The following is a 19,927-nucleotide window of genomic DNA, read 5'->3' as shown; positions in this document are numbered from 1 at the left end:
GAGCTGACAGTTGCCTGTCCAAGTTGCTCTATGGGAGTGTTAGCACTTCCATTAGAATGGGGACTTGATTTTTTGTTTCTCCCAAAGGTATCCATTACTGATATGACACAATTCTACCTTATTCTTGCTACCTGAAAGTTGGAAAATGCAGAGTCAAGGCAGAGTTCCAGTCTCCCATCAGATTCTTCCCCACCAAGACCCCACCATGGTCTTGGAAGTCCACATTCTCAGGGAATCCCACCCATGAACTATTTAGCAAGGGAAAAGGTACAGTTCTGCCGAAGAGGGTGGTGTGTATTGTAACAACCTCCCTCTTCTAGAACTTTTACCGATTTGCAGCCACTTCACTAGGCTACAGTAGAGACAACATGGTCCCAAATGAGTCAGCGGAGTGCCTAACTGCTAATTAGCTCCTCCTCTTCCAGAACTATCTTGCCTGGTCATTGAGCATTTATGTAACTCATTAATGCCTATTTTCTTTTCAGACTGTTTCCTTCCTATTCAATAGAACAAGACTTACCGGTACATTTTATAACCATTACTACAAGGAATGTGTGATGTAACTTGTACCAACTAAAACATTTTTCATATGCCTTTTTTCAGAGAAATAATGGTTCATGGCGAGCTTTTAGCTGAAGACTATTTATTTTAATTTTACAGATTCTCCATTTTATAGTTACTGAGATAGGCTCTGTGGGTAAATGTTTACAAAAATACCAGTTTTGGCAAAAATTCAGAAAAAGAGAGAATGTACAGTAAAAATGAAATCTGGCATTTCTTTATACTTTATTTTAAAAAACATTTCAGCCTATTTACAGATGTATTAAAAAATCAAATATCCAGATATCTTGGTCAAATGAAAATGTGCCCACTCCAAGGGTTTCAGTTGTTCTCTCGACTACAAAATGCTCTCTATAAAATTCATAATCTTGAAATATTATTTACTAAAAAATCCCCATACATAATTTCCCAGACTATATTTGAAACAAAACTCATAGAACTATTTTAGGATGTACTTGGATTTGCCTTGGGGCCAAAAACATATATGGAGGATGAGAGGAAAGAGATACTTATAAGAAAGGCTTTCAGTACTTTGAAGATCCTTGTTGATTACTTACACAGAGTTTCCCCTCTAATTCTTCAATGCCTATTGTTAAAATTATAATGCATACATACAGCCCCTCCAAACCAGCAGTTTTGTCAAAAATTAAGATGTCTTTAGTGGTATATTTTTCTGTCAGACCCCTATCTGGATTTTTTTATATATAGCTTGATAGAAATAGATGGTAGCCAGAAAGGGCTGAGGGAAGAAGCAGAAAAATTGAGGAAAATGTGCTCCAATGAGAAGTGGAGTTTCTAGCATACTGGTGGTGTCAGTGCAGACAAAGAGGGAAATTAGCCAACTGAACTAATTTTGATCTCTAACACAGAAGTGCTGGATTAGATTTTAACCAAGCAGGTTAGGATTACCATGCTAAATTCCATTCCAAATCCTAAGGCACTGAATGAACACCATGAAGCATGCAAGAAATGAGAACTTACAAAAGACTGAAGACTACAGAAGATACTGAATTGCTTCCTCTATTACATTGACAGAGACTGCATCCTCATCAAGAACTTTTACTTTGTAGAATTACAAATCAAATCAAATTTAAAGCACATTGCTAAGGCTACATTTCGAAGTGAAGGTCTGGCATGGAGGGAGAGCATGTCTTAACCATTTCTCATTTTGTATCCTCTATCTTACCCCCAAGCTGCTTTTAGCCCCATTAAGAAAAATATATGAATATCTGTATCTTTTTCTATTGCAATTAAAATCATTTGGCTGCAATTTTCTGTGAAAAACTGAACCAGGCAGGAGAATAAATCCTGGTTTCCCTGTGCTGTTTTTTCTACTTAAAATTGGGAATTTCATTGGTACACAGTACATTTAATCAACATCATGAAAAATAATAATGAAACTACCCATCATGTGCATGTCCATCCCAATATACCTAACCTACACACAGATGGAGAGTGGGAGGGGCTTAATGTATAGTGCAGGACACTTTCCTGTATGAGCAAACTGGAACTTGTGTACTACTTTCAGCATGTATGCAGAAGACTGCCTCTTGCCAGCTGGTTGAGCCTGGAGATAGGAGCTTCAAATATGAGCAAAGCACAACAGGGAGTGGGAAGCCTTAATACTTTCTGCCAGGATAGCCGGAACACAGATCTGCATTGCATCATACAATTATGCAAGACAAGAAAAATGCAGCAATTTTCAGATTTAACAGTGATTGACCTGTTCAAAGCACTCAGATGCCACGTTAGTTCTCCAAATTTCTTATTTACAATCATTAGAAATAATCATTAACTTTTTGATATATATATATGAAATGTCATTATTTTATGTATTTACAAAAAAGCCTGTGTACAAAAATATACGATCATTTTATAGTATGAAATCCTTTCACATTCACTAGGTTAAAAGTGAAGCCCCCAAACTCTTCAATTTATAGATATTAGAGGAAAAAATACATCTTGTGCCTCAAATGCTTGTATGAGGCCCTTGAGTAATATGTTAAGATATATGTATATAAGCTATTCACAGTCCTGAATATTTTTTCTGAAATGCTAAAAATGTTTGAAAATATCTCAAATGGATGCTTTCTGTGACTGTTAGAAAAGGGCATAATTCATCTGACTAGCCTCTTACTCTTGACTGAATGTCATCTTTTACCAATCAAGTTCAAACATCTAGCCTCATATATTACATGCACACTGGCACATGCAACCTAAGAATCTAAATGTTGGAGATGTGTCATAATTGAAGTTCTGATTAACTATGAAAGTCTCTGAAAAATCAAACATTATTACCAAAAAGCACCTGAAGGTAAAGCCACAATACTATTTTGATTCTGCAGCAGCAGGTGCTAAAGTGAGTGTTTCATTACCGTCCTGGCTTGGACTAGTCACTGGCTGTGCAGTTTTTATCTCTTTTGAAGCAACGGGTGCCAATGAAGGCATCACCTTGGTATTCTGTCCTTCTGATTCTAATGGAAAGTTAGCAGCTTTTAATCCAAGTGGTGCCAGTCTGGGCATAGGCCTCCATGCCATATCAGCTTTGCCAGCTTCCAGGTTAGTTTTCATCTGCAGAATGGGAGGTGACACACTTCTTGTCTTTGCCACAGATTGCTCAGTTTTTCCACTTCCACCACTATTTGCCACTGAGTGATCAGGATTTGGGTCCTTTACCTCAGATCCTAACATGATTTTTAAAGCTTCAGAATCAGATGAAGGATCTCCCGAGTTCTTGTTACCATCAGGTAGATCATCATCATCCAAGTGAAGCAGGAGAGGAGTTATGGAATCACTGCTCTCTTGAACTATAGAAAGGTCCTTAAAGCTCCCACTCATGGCACCAAATGGAAAAGGAGAGCCTTCTGCAGTAGTTGATTGCCTGCGACTTTCCATATCTCCTAGAGAAAAGCCAGAGCTCAGGGAGTTGGGGTGTTCTGATATGTCTGAAGCATCGTCATTCAACTGCTGATTGAGAAATGCAATTTCATTCAGCAGGGAGGTGAGGGTTTCATCTGTGTCATCAGTCTCCTCTATGCCCATTAAGTCACTTGCATCCAGTGCTGGTTCATGTATTGCAGAGGCAACTTTTTGCAGCTCCATTTCCATCCCGGAGTCATTGGGTTCATTGATTTGCAGCTTTTGAAATGAAGACTCTCTTGATTTTTGTCCATCACTTCCCTTGTTCATCTGTTTTAACCTTGCCTGATTTCCAGCTAACTCTTCAGGGCAAATTTTTGTTGCAAATGGTTCTGGGGATGCCTTCAAATTGGAGACATTTACTGTTTGTGGAAAATTCTCTTTTCGCCTAAGAGAATCACGTACTGCTCCAGTAGTGCCTCTCCCTTTTACAAAAGACGGTTCTGCTTTTTCTGGTGAACAAAGATCAGTAGTTTTCTGTGATGCTACCTGCAAGGAAGACTCAGGTGTCTGGGAATCAGTATCCAAGGTTACATCAGGATCCTTATTCGCATCCAGGTTTAAATTTGTATCTTCTTCAGTAGCCAGTGATGTCACATTTACTATCCTTGGCATCATGAATGAGTCTTCACTTTCTGTAAGCCAGAACAAAGAAAGGCCTGTTAGAATACAGGAGACAGGATCTGTCCCAAATGTAAACCATTTATCACTTCAACAGATCTCCTTCCTTGTTAGCTTCTGCCTGTTCAGGCCTTATCAACATACCCTGAAGTTTGGGGGGTGGGGGAAATTGCCCCAATATGCATCACTTCACACTTATTTATAATAAACTTCATTTGCCATTTTGTTGACTACTCATTCAGTTTGAGGAGATACTTTTGAAACTATTTGTAACTCCTCTGGGCTTTCATGACCCAGATTTCACCATAGTGTCACCTGTAAACTGTTTGCCCATAGCTCTAGATCAGTGGTTACCAGTTGGTGGTTTGTGGACACCCCCACCCCCACCCCCACCCAGGGGGTCCGTGGCACCATTCACATAACAAAAACTACCATAGAGATATCAAAAAATTCCAAAGTAGGGGGTCATTGGCTTGGCTTTTGAAAAACAGGAGGTCAGCAGTACTTAGCTAATTGGGAACCATTGTTTATTAAGTTAAAAAACACCAAAGTATTATTTGGGGGATCCCAAGATTTCCCTTCTCTGTAAAAACTATCCATTTATTTCTACTCTACGTTGCCTGCTCTTTTAAGCAGTTACTGATTCAGAAGAGGACCAATCCTCTTTCCACAACCCTGATAACCAATACTCTTGAAGAACTCCAACAGCTGGGCAAGGCAGGACTTCCTTTTGCAGAAGTGATTAAAAAAATTCTCCTCCCACAGGAATCAGGGTGGCAAGCCGCATTTGGCCTGAGGGTCACATTCACCTTTGGCCACTCGCTGCCCTTGAATGCAAAACAGTGTACACAGCCCTCTTCCTCAGCTGATCAATTCAGATTGTCCCCTGAAAAGAGTGGTTTGCTTCCCTACTTTCTCTTTTCTCTTTTTACAGTCCCAATCAGTGGACTGGCATGTGGACAAAAAGTGGGGGGGGGGGACATGACAAATTAGGACCCTGGACTGGGGTAAGGAAGTCCTGTAAAAAAAGGTATTTAATAATAATTTCCAATATTTTAAGCCGAGCAGATGTTAAGCTAACTGGTCTGTCATTTCACAAATTCTTCACTGAACCCATTTAAAAAGCTGTGTTACATCAGCTACTTTCTAATTCTCTGGTGCAGAGGTCAATTTTAGAGACAATCATTTCTGGAACAATTCACACTATGGAAACTTTGGGGCCACTGGCAACAACTACTTGTACAGGTCCAGGCATACATGCTCAGAGGTGCTGCATGCCAGTTGTTCACGAGGTAATCGTTATATTGTCAACTACACCCCCTACCCCAGCACTGTACATGTGAATATAATGAAGTTTTTGTTACTGCAGCCACATTTTAAAGCAGGACAGGCCACATCTGCATGGGAACACCTGTGAGACTTGAGACATACACTATGCTATGAACTTCTTTAGCTACAGTGATCGCAAATGTTGCGAGTTGTAACACAAATCACAGTGTTGGAAAAGTCTGCACTGTACATTTTTGGCAAAAAAGGACTGTTGAGGTGAGACAGTAATATTTATTACATCCTGACAGGCTTATGTAGTTCTTTACATTTCTCTTGAGTAGCCAGTCATTTTCGTGATCATTCTATGCTGCTTTTAAAGGTTCTTGTGTGTTGCTGTACACCGCCCTGATCTTTTACAAGAGGGCAGTATATAAGTATTTCTATAAATCAATAAAATACAATAGGGAGAAAGAGGAAGCAGGTAAGTTACTGCAGTTAGAATTCATTTTTTTCCAGTGCCAGAATTTAGTAATAAACTAATGTAAGTTTACCTGAAGTGAGCTCTGGAGCTGTTTCTGCAACTGGAGTGGGTGAGTTACTGGTTACAGCAGACAAGGTAATGGGAACTGTGGAATTTGGAAGGATACCTTTCACTTCCACTGGTACTGCTGAGCCTGGCAACTGAATCATCACAGAAGCAATACCTTATATTAAACGAGAAACAGTGAGTTAACTTTCACACATACTATCAAGGGGAAAAATATTAAGCAGAGTAGCTATTATGGTAAACACATGGTTTCAGATGAACATTTTGCTTCATCTCATCTAGTAACAGGTACCATCCACAAGATTCCTTGTACTTATTTGTATATCAATATCTCCTTGATATTCCTTCATCAAAAATCAATTATCTACTTCTTTAAGGCATAGATACAGAAGTATTACAATTTTTAAATATCAAGACTGGAAATTGGAAGAGACAACTTAAGAGAAATATTTTTCAGAAGAAGAGGAGGAGTTTGGATTTGATATCCCGCTTTATCACTACCCGAAGGAGTCTTAAAGCGGCTAACATTCTCTTTTCCCTTCCTCCCCCACAACAAACACTCTGTGAGGTGAGTGAGGCTGAGAGACTTCAAAGAAGTGTGACAAGCCCAAGGTCACGCAGCAGCTGCATGTGGAGGAGCGGGGACGCAAACCTGGTTCACCAGATTACGAGACTACTGCTCTTAACCAATACACCACACTGGCTCTCACTTTTTATGAAGAATGCTTGCTTTTAAAAGTTCCAGTCAGAAATAGTCACGCATCCAGCTTTGATTTTTTCAGTCATTTTGTGACCATTACCTGGTTGTGCTGTCCCATTACTGCTGTCAGCCTCTGATTTGAGTTCAGTTTGCAGGAGTGTGGAAGGGAAGGCAGCAACTTGTCCTGGTACCAAGGGACTCTTGAATGCAAGCACCTGGCCATTTGCTGTCATTACTAGGCTAGCATTTGTTAATGCCATGGGTATGTCCCCTACAAGGAAGTCAAAAGAAAGATGTGTGAAGATAAGAGTGTAAAAAGTGAAGCAGCATTATATATATATATATATATATATATATATATATATATATATATCTCAATATTTACTTCACCAATCAACCTCATGGCATTCAAAAATGTAACCCACTGTTACCAATACTAACAAATTTAACAATACACAGCAAGTTTTAAGCAGCAAATATGAAAACTAATTAATTTTGCAGAAAACATTAAAATAAGATGGCAGTAACAGTCTTATACAGGCTGAACTATATACTAGAGGTATGTGAGAATTACATGTTTTCTAATGGTAAGTCTCATTACTTTTCTTTTAATTTAAAAAAAAAACTTGCAATATGCATAATATAGCAGGCCACATGAGACTTGCAGATACAATGCTTCCAAGAATACCCTTTTGCTTAGATTCCCATTTGTGTGATATTCAACTAATCCATGTTTACTTAGCCTACCTGTGGGACAGCTTCCTTTCCTGGAAAGTATCAATGGTTTTGTATGCTTGCTGGACAAGGTTGCTGGTTTCAGCTCTTTAAAGAGAGAAGAAGGGCTGTTTTCCACTGAGGGCTTAGCAGTCTGCAGAGTTTCAACCACATCCACAGGTTCTGCTTGTTGCTGCTTCTTTTGTGCTTCTACCGCTTTCTGTTTTGCATAAATGTATTCTAGCTTCTTCAAGACTACTTCCTGTGTCTTGCCTACAAAGGAAAGGAGTAGTTAAGTTCTCCCTCGTATATAAGCATACTTCCCGAAACTTAAAACATGCAGTGTTTCATAGCACAAAACTTACACAACATTACTTGACATACCTAGACGACTTTACAGCTCTTGGGGTTTAATTTCCATGGAGTAAAAAACTTCAGAAACTTAGTACCTTTCATGTATTTGAAATAGAAGCTCTTGGAACAATCCCAGGATCCCCACATCCCAGAGGCTCTCTTCAGGTTTTACGGCTTTCTCTTTAATGTCAACTCACCTGAAAGGGCAGATACTTTACGAATCAAGGTGTCCTGCTTGCGCATCAACAAGTTTTTCTGACCCAAGAGTTTATCTGCTTGATCCGTTAGCCCCTGTATCTCTTCCAAGGCCTGAAAAAGGACCAAGGACCCACTTTTAGATTCCAGTAGAATATACCTAAAAGTAAATAAAGGCAGCTTCTCTTTCTTCCTACTTATGTGGAAGAGAGATTTGTGAAAAGTTAAACAGAAAAACTGAAAACTGTTTCTACTACATTCTGAAGATAGATCTCCTGAGAGCATTTTAGAGGAAAAAGCAGCACTCCACAAAGAAAGAAAGGCAAGTACCAGGCAAAAACAGACTGTGAATGATAAACTGCAGTTGTTTTGCTTTTGTTTTTACCAAAGGTGCTATGATAAAGAATTGATGAGACACAAAACAGGCACTTCAGAGGTTTTCAACTGCTATTCAGTGACGGGAGCCAGCCCGTCCTGTGCGAAAATGATCAGTCTCACAGCAGTGTGGTTTGAAAGAGTCTGATGATTATTTGGGCTGCAAGAGCCTTATTTATACAAAAGCATACAGGAACATTTCATCATATTTGGACTACATTTCATCAGCCATAAGATATGAAAGTACCATATATGGGTAGGGTGGGCTTATTTCTTGCTTACGTAGGTAACATGCCATGTCTGCGTGGATCAATGGGCCTGTCTGTATATGATTCTCACTACACCCAGTTAGGTGTGGTGCACGTTGGTGCATGGTCTTTCTGATAAGGGCAGTTAGTGGTCTGTGTCATATACGCCCAAACAGTTTCCCTACAATTCAGATGTCTTTTGAGTTTCCAGTATGTAATGCAGAAATGAAATGCTCAGTTGATTAATCAATTTGATTAATCAATTAAAACCTTTTCATAAATTAAAAATGCGTCTCTACTTAATTGGGAAGATCTTCTGAAAGGTAATAGTTAGTTTGACAAGCAATTCTTAAATATCCCTGTGAACTGCCCTCTTAGAAAAGGGACCACTCCCTTCTCTCATGCAGAGGATGGGGTGCCTTTTCTAATATAGTTCCTGCCATGAGACATACAAGCATTAAAAATCTAAACAAAGCATTTTCTCTTTGGAATGACTGTTCTTGCTCAAAAATCCAATTTATGCTGATTTATACCACTAACAAATCAATCAATCAATCAAAGATTCTTTAGTCAGGTGATTGCTGCGATAGTAAGTTGATGAATAGTCTTTTTCTGTCAATATGCAACTTTGTCCAACAGCCTCCCTCCAAGCTATAAAATACCAACCTGTTTCAGGATGAAACATTTGGAAACCTTGGGGACCATCTGCAATCCTAAAGTAACCTTCAATTTTTCAAAGAGTCTCCTCATTTCTTTACGACGGCGACGTTCATTTGCTGTGTGTGTTTCGCGGTAATTTGAAAAGGTTTCTTCCTCATTCTTTGGCTTTTTGTTTGGCAATTCAGGTTGTGGCTGAAAAGCAAAAACACAGCTCCTCTTGTGAACTGTTCAAAACATATAGACATGCAGCCCCAACAGTGACTCGTACATTTATAACTACATTCCTTTAAATCCAGGTCCAGCATTTCAACAAAATTGAGCAGAAATTTTAAAAGGTAGAGCTTAAGAAGGTATCTGACTCTGGAGATGCTGCATGGGAAAATGAGTGAGGCATGAATGAACCAGAGCAAAAGCTATCAATTCTGGTAGAACAATGAGTGTTACCAAACTTAGGCACAACAACATGTACGAGGAATGCCCTCAGCAGTGGTGGTGACAAGTAAAGTCCAAAGTATATAACAATGGAAGAGTATGAGCAACCCACCTGAGCTTGCTGTAGTTATGCCAATGATTCACTAAAACTAACTATTAAAACTGGGACAGAAACACCAGCAGGCAAAAAAAAAACAAAAAACCCAAAATAAAGGAAAAATCTCCAGGTTTTAGACACAAAATACAAAACGGAAGGAAAAGAGGGGGAGGTTTGGGGTTCCCCAACTACTGTTGGAGGCGTTCCCGCCGAGCACCACTCCTGGGATCTGAAAGTGACTGAATGGATGCTAGAACTTTAGCTCTGACTTGTACATAGTTGTATAATAAAGCAATGTAAATATACAGATCGGGAGTAGAGAGTTGTTACTTGTGGGAAGCAACACTATGCCCTGACAGACTGGCAACATGTGTTACAGAGAAGAAGAAAAACAAGTAAACAGACATGTATCTACCTTGGGAGTCTTGGCAATCTTCTGACTAGAATGGTCATGCACAGAGTTCCTGCAAGACAAAAATGGAGGTCATTTTGGTTGTGCGGGTTTCTAATCTGGTTTATCTTAAGACACATGGATGCCCTGTCCCTCAGAGGAGCAATTCTTTGTCAGAAAGGAGTAACTGCTTGTCCTGGGTCCCTACTAAGGATAATATTTCCCCCCTTCAGAATGGCACCCAAGACCCTCATTCTCCATGGCAGTGTGGTTCAGCTAAAATGTTTCTGGCGGTCTCCAGGTCAACTACCTTGGCCTCAAGGAAACATTCTTGTTCCCTGAAGCACCATGTCTTCTGTGGCAGTGGGGTGCTGCATGGGGCCCCAAGCCTCTTCCTCCATTAGCGCCTAGATCAAATGGAATCATTACATTTTTAATGATCTAGAGCTACATAATGGATGGTAAAAATATTACAATTATTATTTTAAATGCTTACAATTGTTTGGACAATATGACATGGGCAGCTGTAGCTTTCAGCCGAGCAATGTTAATTTTCTCTGAGAGTTCCTCCACAGTCTCAATGTCTACATTCTCCTCTGAACCGTTAGATTCACTTTCACTCTGAAACAAGATTTAAAAGACAATGATCAACATACAGACAATTCACAGCAAGACATGCTAGTTCTTTTTTTAAAAAATAGGTAAATAAGAAAAAACTACATCTTTAAGAAGTGATGATAAAATGCAGAGCAATTTTTCTATGCAACGACTGCATTGATAAAATTAAGCATTTTCAACACTAAAGCAGGTATAACATTGATATAAAAACAAGTATTGAATCACTGAGGAAGTATAGCATAATTCATAAACGTAAAAGTATAAGGAAACAATAATCAGTTTCATCTGAAACTTTGTATTGTAACAACTGAAAACAATTTGATAGTTTGTCCATGCTGTGTCAGGCACAATCTTTTGTTACTACAGTGGTATCCCGTGTTACGCCTGCGATCCGTTCCGGATCGCGCTACGTAACACGTGCGTGCTTAACACGAACGCCCCGGAAAAAAACAAAAAACCCAGAAGTTCACGCGTTTTTGCGCTTCTGCGCATGTGTGAAGTGCGCAGAATACTTCTTGCACACCCGTGCGTTGTGCGCACTCCTGGGAGGATTTCCGGGTTGCGGAGGTCCGTAAGTCGAATGTATGCAACATGGAGCATACGCAACCAGGGGCGTCGCTGGGGAGGGGCGGTGGGGGCGGTACGCCCCCAGTGACAGGGTGAGCAGCGGCGGGTGGGGGTGACAAGCGGCGGCCCCTCCCGCCACTCCCACGCGCCGCCGCTCCCTCCGTCACCCCGGGAGCAGCAGCACACGGATGGGGTGCTTCCGCCGCATTTTTCGGCGGGGGGGGGGTCGACCAGCGAGGGGGGGTGTCAAACGTGCCACCCCCTCCTTGCTGGCCACCACCCCCTGCTGAAAAAACCGCGGGGGGGCGGCGGGGAAAGCCTGGAAAGGAAGCAGAGCAGGCGCGTTTAAGCGCCACTCTGCTTCTTTTTTCCCTTTCCGCCGCTTTTTTTCGGCGGGGGGGGGGCCGACCAGCAGGGGGGTGTCACGTTTGTCACCCCCTCCTCGCTGGTCACCACCCCCCGCCGAAAAAACCGCCGGGGGGGCGGGGCAAGGAAGCAGAGCAGGCGCATTTAAGCGCCGCTCTGCTTCTTTTTCCCCTTTCCGCCGCCTTTTTCGGCAGGGGGGGGTCGACCAGCGGGGGTGTGTGTCACGCTTGTCACCCCCTCCTCGCTTGTCACCACCCCCCCGCCGAAAAAAGCCTCGGAAAGGGGGAAATCCCCCCTTTCTGCATACACGTGCGTCGTGACGTCATGATGACGTCACGGCGCGCGCGTCGTGCCCCTCCCCCAGGGGGGTGCCTCTGCGCTGCCGCCGCCCCCAGCAGAGGCTAGCGACGCCACTGTACGCAACTCAAGGTATGACTGTACTCTCACGTAACTGTGGAATGCGTTTACATTCTGTAGATATAACAGAAATGTTCCATGTTGAAAAAGGAACAGGCAGAGAAAAGAAAACAACTTCCTTTTAAATCGCAAGTTTTTTTTTTAAAAAAACTGTTAATAAAAATTAAAAATACAAATCATAAGAAAATAAACAAGTTATCCTGAAGCAAAGAAAAGTTAGCAATGAGGGAAGAAGCATGCTGAATCCTGATACCAATTAAAAACCCACATATGTTCAAGGTGTAATAGAAAAATGGTGGGCAGGAAAATGGATACAAGTCAGTAGTTTTTTTACAGGTACTATGCAACTTACATAGTTGAATATCTTAAATACATTTTGTTTCATCATGTACATGGAAACTCAATATATCTTATGATCCACATCCTAGATATTACCTTGAGAAGCCAGAGGTCTCATTCATTCATCAAATAAAGACTGCATCACTACTCTTGCAGGTTAGTTCTTTTAAATGGACAATTTGCCCAGACTTGAACCTTAAGATTAGAACCGATGTCAGCACCCAACTAACTTGTTCCACCAGCACAAGGATTTCTGACCGTACAACATAATCTTCCCCTTTACTCACACATGCCCTGTGCCCTCTCTAAATCCAATCTGAAGGACTAAGTGAAAACCCAGAACATATATATTTTTTTGGCGGCAGCGGCGGCAGTGGCGGTGGTAGGGAGAGTTCCACTGTACAAGCATGAATACTTGCACTGACAAGAAGAGTTACTTAGCACTAGAGGATATCAAGATCAGCAACATACTAAAAGTTAAATAATAATAATATTTTTAGAACAGCTCTTCTATTGAAACTACTCACTTTGGAAAACCCCATTATTTTTGTATAATTGGCCAAGAATTAAGTTCTGCACTATTTAAATAGTGTCCTCCTTTATAAGGCAGTGATTTATAACCCTAAGTCCACCCCCGCCTTGTAGTTCTTCATTGTTCTTCCTTCCCACTAGCTGCTCTGTCCTCATCGTAGTACTTTATGTCTTACCTTTTACACTTCTTTTTACCTACTTAATGTCTGTGGCTTTCAAACTTTTACTTACCTGAAAACCAATACATACATCTGATCACAAACTAATAATCAGGAATAGTACAAAATCATAGGACGCAGGCACAAACCAAGGGCTGAGTGAACATAAAAGTCTTTGCCACTACCGTTGGAGGGAAAGAAAGATGTGACAGCATGCAAAATCCATATAAAATCACAAAACAATTTTACAATGACTTGTGCTTCCAATTTAAAGATGTACTCACCAGTGTTTCTACATTCACTATATCTTCACTTTGATAGCCAGATGCTTCGTCGGCCATCTCATCTGCAGAATCATCTGTTTTTTCATCTTTTTCTGTATTATCCATGGTGATATTATTAATGTCAGGCAGCGAATCCTTTCTGTGATAGCTGGTTTTCAGTATACTCTGTTGTTTTTCACATTTAGGAAATTTCTTTACAAGCTCATTGGCACCACTGTTGTTTTTGTTTTCCAAAGCATCTGAAGGCCTTGATGTTTTGCTCCAAGTTTTGCTAACTTGAACAAGGCCATCTTTAACAGTCAAGTTATCTTTCTGAACACCAGTATCTCTTTTATATGAAAATTCTAGTGCATTATTTACATATTTGCTTCCCAATATGGTATTCCGGCCATTTGCACTAGTAACCTTATGCTTCCTTCTGTCCTCGCCTCTATCCCTCTGTGCTGCCACAGAATGACCCTTTTCCTTCGTGTTTTGCCCTAGTAGTTCCTGGTCTTCATTTCCCCATGGACTCAAATAAGATTTAGGTTTTTTCTCCAGTTTTTCTGCACAATTTGTTCGCACCTTGCACTCATCCCAAGGCTTCTGAGATAGTTCAATAATCATTTCCTCATCTGTTTCTAACTGTTTCTGTTCAAGTCTTTCTGAATCAGTTGCTGTGCTTTGCGTTTGTTCAGAGTGCGCTTCTTCCTCATTTGAGTTCTTTAGTTGTGCTACTTTCTGCTCGTTTAATGCATCATGTGCAAGGACTGCAGTTTGACTGCAACTCTCAGAACTACACGAAACTTCATTTGGGGTGTCTTCAGGATGTTTAACATTAGCCATCACTTTATTTCCCCCAGACTTTATTTCCTGGCTGATGTAGGAGCGGTCCAATGATGCAATCTCAGGCTCAAGGATAGGATCATCACTTGATAATTCTGCCAAGATTTCTGCATCCTTCTCAGCTGTCTCTGAAGTTATAGCATTCTTGTCACGTGTGAGCTTTTCACAAGAGGGCTCTAAATGGTTTTCTGGCAACTTATTTTCTTCCTGTCTGGAATCTGACATTGTGACTTCTGACCCTATAGCCTCCACCTCTTGTAAGCATCTTGTCTCTCCTTCTGGCTTAATTGAACTCAACTCAACTTTCTGAGATGTGCCATTTACCTCAACTTGTTTCAAAATGGAATTTGGAGCTTTCTTCTGCCCTGGAACCTGAAGCAAGGCAAAACTGCCCGACTGAAGAGCTATTAAATGATCTGCACTATCTGGTGTGCTGCTGGTGTTGCATGTTATTTTAGAATCTGAAGTTGTCTGAATAACCCCCAAAGGAGAAATCCTCATAGTCAAAGTGCCAGCCTGTGTGACAGGAGAAATGACCGGTTCTGAAATAGGAAGTGTGGGCCCAGATCCAATGGCCTGCGACATCTGGTCTGTAGGTGGGGCCATGGTTGAAGCAGAAGGAGCTTCAGCAGCACACGACACGGCTGAAGCAGGAGACATAGATAACCCTGAAGGAGATTCAGTGGCAGAGGATATGGGTGAAGCAGTAGGGAGCACGGGTAACATTAATGAGGTCTCAGCGGTAGGGGTTCTGGGTGATACAGAAGCTTCTGTAGTACTAAGGGGCATGGTCAAAGCAGGAGCGTCCTCAGCAGCAGTGGGCACAGGCAAAACTGAAGGAGTTTCAGAAGCAGGGGGCATAGGCGTAATGGAAGGGGCAACAGACGACCCCAAAGGAACCCCAGCAGTAGGGGGCACAGATAACATCAAAGGGGCAGGGATGGTTTGGATTCCAGATAATATAGAAGCAGCTGCAGTGGTTGCCGTCTCAGGCAAAACAGACATGGCGTTTGTTGTTGGAGAAACAGACAATACAGGAGGAGCTGCAGACAGAACCGAAGTAGCCAGGGTGGTTGGGATCACAGAAGAAACCACAGAGGACTGACACACAGATACCTCTGGAAGCTTAGAAGGGCTTGGCAACCGGATTTCTACAACAGACCCTGTAACGAATTGAGAAATGCTATTAGTAATTCTTGCCACCCAATAACTCATTTTTGTTTGATGAAAGCAAACTGTGCATGGATAGTTTTGAAAGGGGGGAAAACATTAGTTTTGTTTTTGGCTCACTGCTCATGGTTTCTCTCAAAACAAACCATGAGCCTGGGTTCAAACATATGACAATGCTCTTTGGGGAGGAAGGGTGGGATATAAATTTAATAAGTAATAAACTCCAGCTTGTTTCCTGGCAGCACAGCAGCCAGAAATGCATTAGCTGTGAGCACCTGCACGTCTTCGATTGGGTTATACCAAAGTTTAGTTTCAACTATGGTTTAACATTATGTACAAACCAGGCTACAGAAGTCATTGGAAGACTTCCTTTGGGCAGTCCTCTTGCCCCCTGTGGACTTGGATGCAGCTGGCTACCTTGGTGGTAGGTGATGGCCCTATTATCAGAATACTCTTCCGAGGGAGGCTTGCGTGACACCTACTCTGATGCCTTCAACCCTAGTACTTAATTTTCCTAAGACTTTTATCTTATGCTGCTCTGGTTTTACAACTATTGCCGCTGGGATGCATATTTATATTGTATATGAGACCTGGCCTGGAAGCATTTTATATTAAAAGGCATCATATGAATTACAATACATTTTTAAAACTAGCTTTAGGCACTGAATAAAAATAGATGCACAATTATAGGAAACTATGCTTCCCCTCCCCCAATATTTAACTGCTCTATCTCAGAAAATAGAATAAATAAGATTTGCGGCATTCTGTACCTGGATTACGTAACATTACGGGTGATAAACTAGGTTGGGGTCCTGCAGGTTGGAACTGATGCAGCGGAACAAGCTGGATAATCTGCCCGTTGGGGTGTCGATAGAGATTCACACCAGCAGGATTCCTTAGAGGCTGCAAAACCATTCTCTTCCCCTGAGCAACTTGCGTGTTTTGTTGAGGTCGCAACGTAGGAGAACTCTGAGGTACTGGAATCAAAAGCAGCTGTGGTCCCATGCGTTTCTCTGCTCCAGGAGACAATCCTGGAGGGCTTGTACTACCTGCCAAATTAGGAAATAACACTCTTCTTAACAAAGTCCCATTTATACAGCAAGATTTACAGTGCATTAAAAAACAAAGAAGAATCTATGTGACCAAAGTTCCATCAGTTCCTACATTCTGCTTCCAGCAGGGATCACACAGATCATTATGGGGAACTTGCAAGAATAATATGAAAGCAACAGCTTCTGCCATTTGTTCTAGCAACTTGTATTTAGTTCCCCAACTGGAAGCAACTTTCCAAGAGCAAAAGTGGGCTTGAAAGAATACAAACCCATTTCAAACAGTTTTTACCCATTTCCCCCAGGACATCTCCCCCCCTCTATACACACACACACACACACACACACACACACACAAGTTCATGCCAATACACTAAAGTCATTTTTCTTCTAAACCAGATATTCTCCTACTTTCTACCCACAAGGACGTCTTTTTGCATCCACTTTGCTGCGCAGAAGTTATTTGGTGGACAAGTATTGAACCACTGCACACAGCAAAGGAGAGATACGAAGGTTCTGGGGGAGGAGGGGAACCAAAACAAGGAAAAGTTTGGAAAAGAAACTGCCATCATCTCTGCCCCCTTTTTGGAGGTCCTTTTCTTATTATTATTTGCAGGTGAAAAATTTGAAATTTTGAGGAACACCCAAAAAACTCATGTGAATTTTCTCATTTGAAATGAGTGAAATGCTTTTTAAGACAAGGCTTTATTCATTCAAAAAGTCTGCCAAGCACTTCTGTCTCTCATAACAGACAGACTAAGTGACTGTTGTGTGGACCAGCAAGAATTGGCCCATCAGTAAGGGTACCTGTCAGGGAACCGTCAGTTCCCAGTGGGGCGGTGCAGGGGCTGTGGAAATACAGAGAGCCCCAGCACCGCAGGGACAGCAGCAACATCTCCAGTGGGGAAAGCGGGACGTCCTCTAGCAGGGAGGAGAGACAGGAAGCTAGTCAGGTGAGGATGGGGGCTTGAGTATGCTGCAGAGCCCCAGCGCTCACCTAGCCAGGCAGGCAAAGAGGAAAGCACGACGCTTCCATCGCCCCAGTTGCGGAGAGGGGTGAAACACAAAGAGGGGAGGAGGAGGTTTGGGGTGCCAAAGTTCTTTTGCTGGGGAGCGCCACTTCCGGAATCTGGGACTGACTAAGCAGGTCATGGATTTTGGAGCTCTGCACTGTACATATTTGCACTATTACACTTATAAATAGAAGGAACGGAGTCCTGCCTCACGGGAAACCACCAACAGAACATTACAGTACCTTACCTGCTTTTTGATTCGATAAAGGACTCTTGTTCATTCCTGAGAGTGCAGGAGCAATACTAACTGGTGAAGTTGGTGTGGGCACCGAGGTCACGGATGCAGTTGTGGTTAAGATTGTAGATAGAGATGCTGCAGAAACTGGAATACCAACAGTTGATGGGCCTATTCCAGGCAAAGCTACAGTCGCAACTGGTGTAGCAATTCCAGGTGATTTTGCTATTTTAACAGGAGCCCTAGTAGCTGTGGTTGATAGAGTCCTGTTTTCAGGTTTTCCAACAGCATTTGCTTTGGAGGGGTCAGAAAAGCAGGGAACTTTGTTACAGGGTGCAGGGCTAGCAGTAGTTCCAACAAGTGATGACACAGTAATAGCAGGAGGAGTAACTGTAGTTGCCCCAGGGGAGAGCGGCATAGATTTTATATTAAATTTCTGTGGTCCCGTCACAGGTTGGGTTCTTCTAGTTCCAGGAACCTTCTGGTGTAGTGCCCCAATGGCGCTTATAACCAACTGAGACGCCACATTATGTAGTAAAGGCCGAGCAGCTGAAAAGAAAGGTTTTCAAAGTCAAAACTATTAGCAGTTTTCATCTTTCCATTCCACAAACTATAACAGCACTCAACCTGGTTTTATGCTAAGGTCTCACTTTCCCAATTAACACTTACTGGTTACACTGCCTCACTTTCAACATATTGCACCTAATCATCTGTATAATGTTGCTGCATGTGGCAAAAAATAAGTCTCAAAGCAGCTTGATGAAGGATATTACAGAATATGAATAAATAAATATGAATACTATACACTTACATTCCATGCTTTTTATGCTTTGCAATTCAGATAATTTATAATACAGAAAATAAAGTTTCAACTGACCTATCTGCTTCTGTGTTGAGGCATGAGCAGTTGGTGATGTTACAGTGGAAGTGGATGTAGTGTTACTGGAAAATGGCGTTTTGGAAATTTCTGCTGTGGGCACTTCAGCTGACTGTGGCTCAGAAGCAGCAAGCTTAGCATCGGACTCTGCCTTGGAGATTGCAGTACTGAGTGTTGATAGGTCAAGCATTGTTGGTCGCAGCCTGCCTGTGATATAAGCAGCAAGTCGATTGGCTGGATGCAATGCTCCCATCTGTCCTAGAAGCAGTTTGGCTTGAGGGTATTTTTTACCATTAACCTGCAATAAAAAGAGAAATATACAAACACTTGCTAACCCTGTCTTTTTTTCTTTTCTTTTTAATAATGCCTGGGATCCAAATCACAAATTAGGCTCACACAAGGAGCTCTAGCCCAGTTCAGTTCAGTTTGGTCTCCAAAACCCTGAAGTGCTAGATTTCCAAAGAGAGTGGGCTAAAAGGTTCCCAGCTGACCATTTGTCTATCCAGCAGATAGGAGAATCCAGTGTAATTTGACTATCACATACCACAGGGTATTTATTTTATACTGAGAGGGACTACTGGTCAATGCCAATGAATGTTATCTAACCAAGTCATATTCAGATTAGACCCACTAAAATCAACGGGCTTACATAATTTAAGTCCATTGATCTGAATGGGTTTACTCTGCATATGTCTAACAGTAGTTATCACCCAGTATCACTGTAGATAATAACTGGTTTAATTCAGACACTGGTCCAGTTTGCACATAATGCTAAGCCAAACCAAGGCTAAGTGTGAAAGCATTGAGCATACGGGTACTCACAGGAAACATTGTGGTTGCTTTCCTCCACCTCTGGTTATGTCAGAGCTATGTCACGGTTTAAATTAGCATTATGTCTGAACCTGGGCTCATAGGTTGCCTCCCAGAGATAAACTATGAGCAGTAAGGCAAAGAAGAAACTATGTCTACAGCTTGTAGTTTATCTGGAACTAGATTAACCTCAAGTCTCAGTTTAGACTTCATGCCAAGTCAAGCCACGGTTTAGCTCTGGGTACTGGGGTAGCAGCAGGCTTCATGTGGAGCAACACTGGGCTGCCAGCGACTTGGGCAGGAAAGAATTTGTCAGAGGATCCTGTGCAATTCCATGGCATATCTCAATTTCACCCTCTCCAACATCCTACAACCGGAACTGAAATATTTTCAAACCTGTGCATATCTCAAAAGTGGACCCAACCTTTTGCTGCACACTGGGGATATGCCAGAATGACAAGATACTCTGGACAGCTGGCTTTGGGGTTCTGTTGCTGCCTTCTGGTCAGGGAGTCAGGGCATTGGGGCTTAGAGCCTCCTGTTTCTCCTCCAGTTATAAGATTAAGAGACTGCCCTCCTGGCCCC

General features: G+C 41.9%; 1 protein-coding gene across 1 annotated transcript in view; it reads right to left on the bottom strand.

Moving 5' to 3' along the window:
• Positions 1 to 626: 626 nt before the first annotated feature.
• The window catches only part of LOC117044895 (MAX gene-associated protein-like), a 43,525-nt gene continuing 24,224 nt past the window's right edge, over positions 627 to 19,927 (bottom strand). The window contains exons 14-25 of the mRNA XM_033145689.1: positions 18,533 to 18,830; positions 17,668 to 18,204; positions 16,129 to 16,407; positions 13,364 to 15,351; positions 10,580 to 10,704; positions 10,108 to 10,156; positions 9,170 to 9,355; positions 7,883 to 7,994; positions 7,365 to 7,604; positions 6,718 to 6,888; positions 5,922 to 6,074; positions 627 to 4,115 (exon numbers count right to left, since the gene is read on the bottom strand). Coding sequence (XP_033001580.1) covers positions 2,890 to 4,115; positions 5,922 to 6,074; positions 6,718 to 6,888; positions 7,365 to 7,604; positions 7,883 to 7,994; positions 9,170 to 9,355; positions 10,108 to 10,156; positions 10,580 to 10,704; positions 13,364 to 15,351; positions 16,129 to 16,407; positions 17,668 to 18,204; positions 18,533 to 18,830 — 5,364 coding nt within the window. The 3' untranslated portion in view covers positions 627 to 2,889. The remainder of the gene's footprint in view (positions 4,116 to 5,921; positions 6,075 to 6,717; positions 6,889 to 7,364; positions 7,605 to 7,882; positions 7,995 to 9,169; positions 9,356 to 10,107; positions 10,157 to 10,579; positions 10,705 to 13,363; positions 15,352 to 16,128; positions 16,408 to 17,667; positions 18,205 to 18,532; positions 18,831 to 19,927) is intronic.

The sequence above is a fragment of the Lacerta agilis genome, chromosome 1, assembly GCF_009819535.1.
Source record: "Lacerta agilis isolate rLacAgi1 chromosome 1, rLacAgi1.pri, whole genome shotgun sequence".
NCBI classification, from domain to species: Eukaryota; Metazoa; Chordata; class Lepidosauria; order Squamata; family Lacertidae; genus Lacerta; species Lacerta agilis.
The sequence above is the reverse complement of the archived record's forward strand: the minus strand, read 5'-3'. Positions and strand labels throughout refer to the sequence as shown.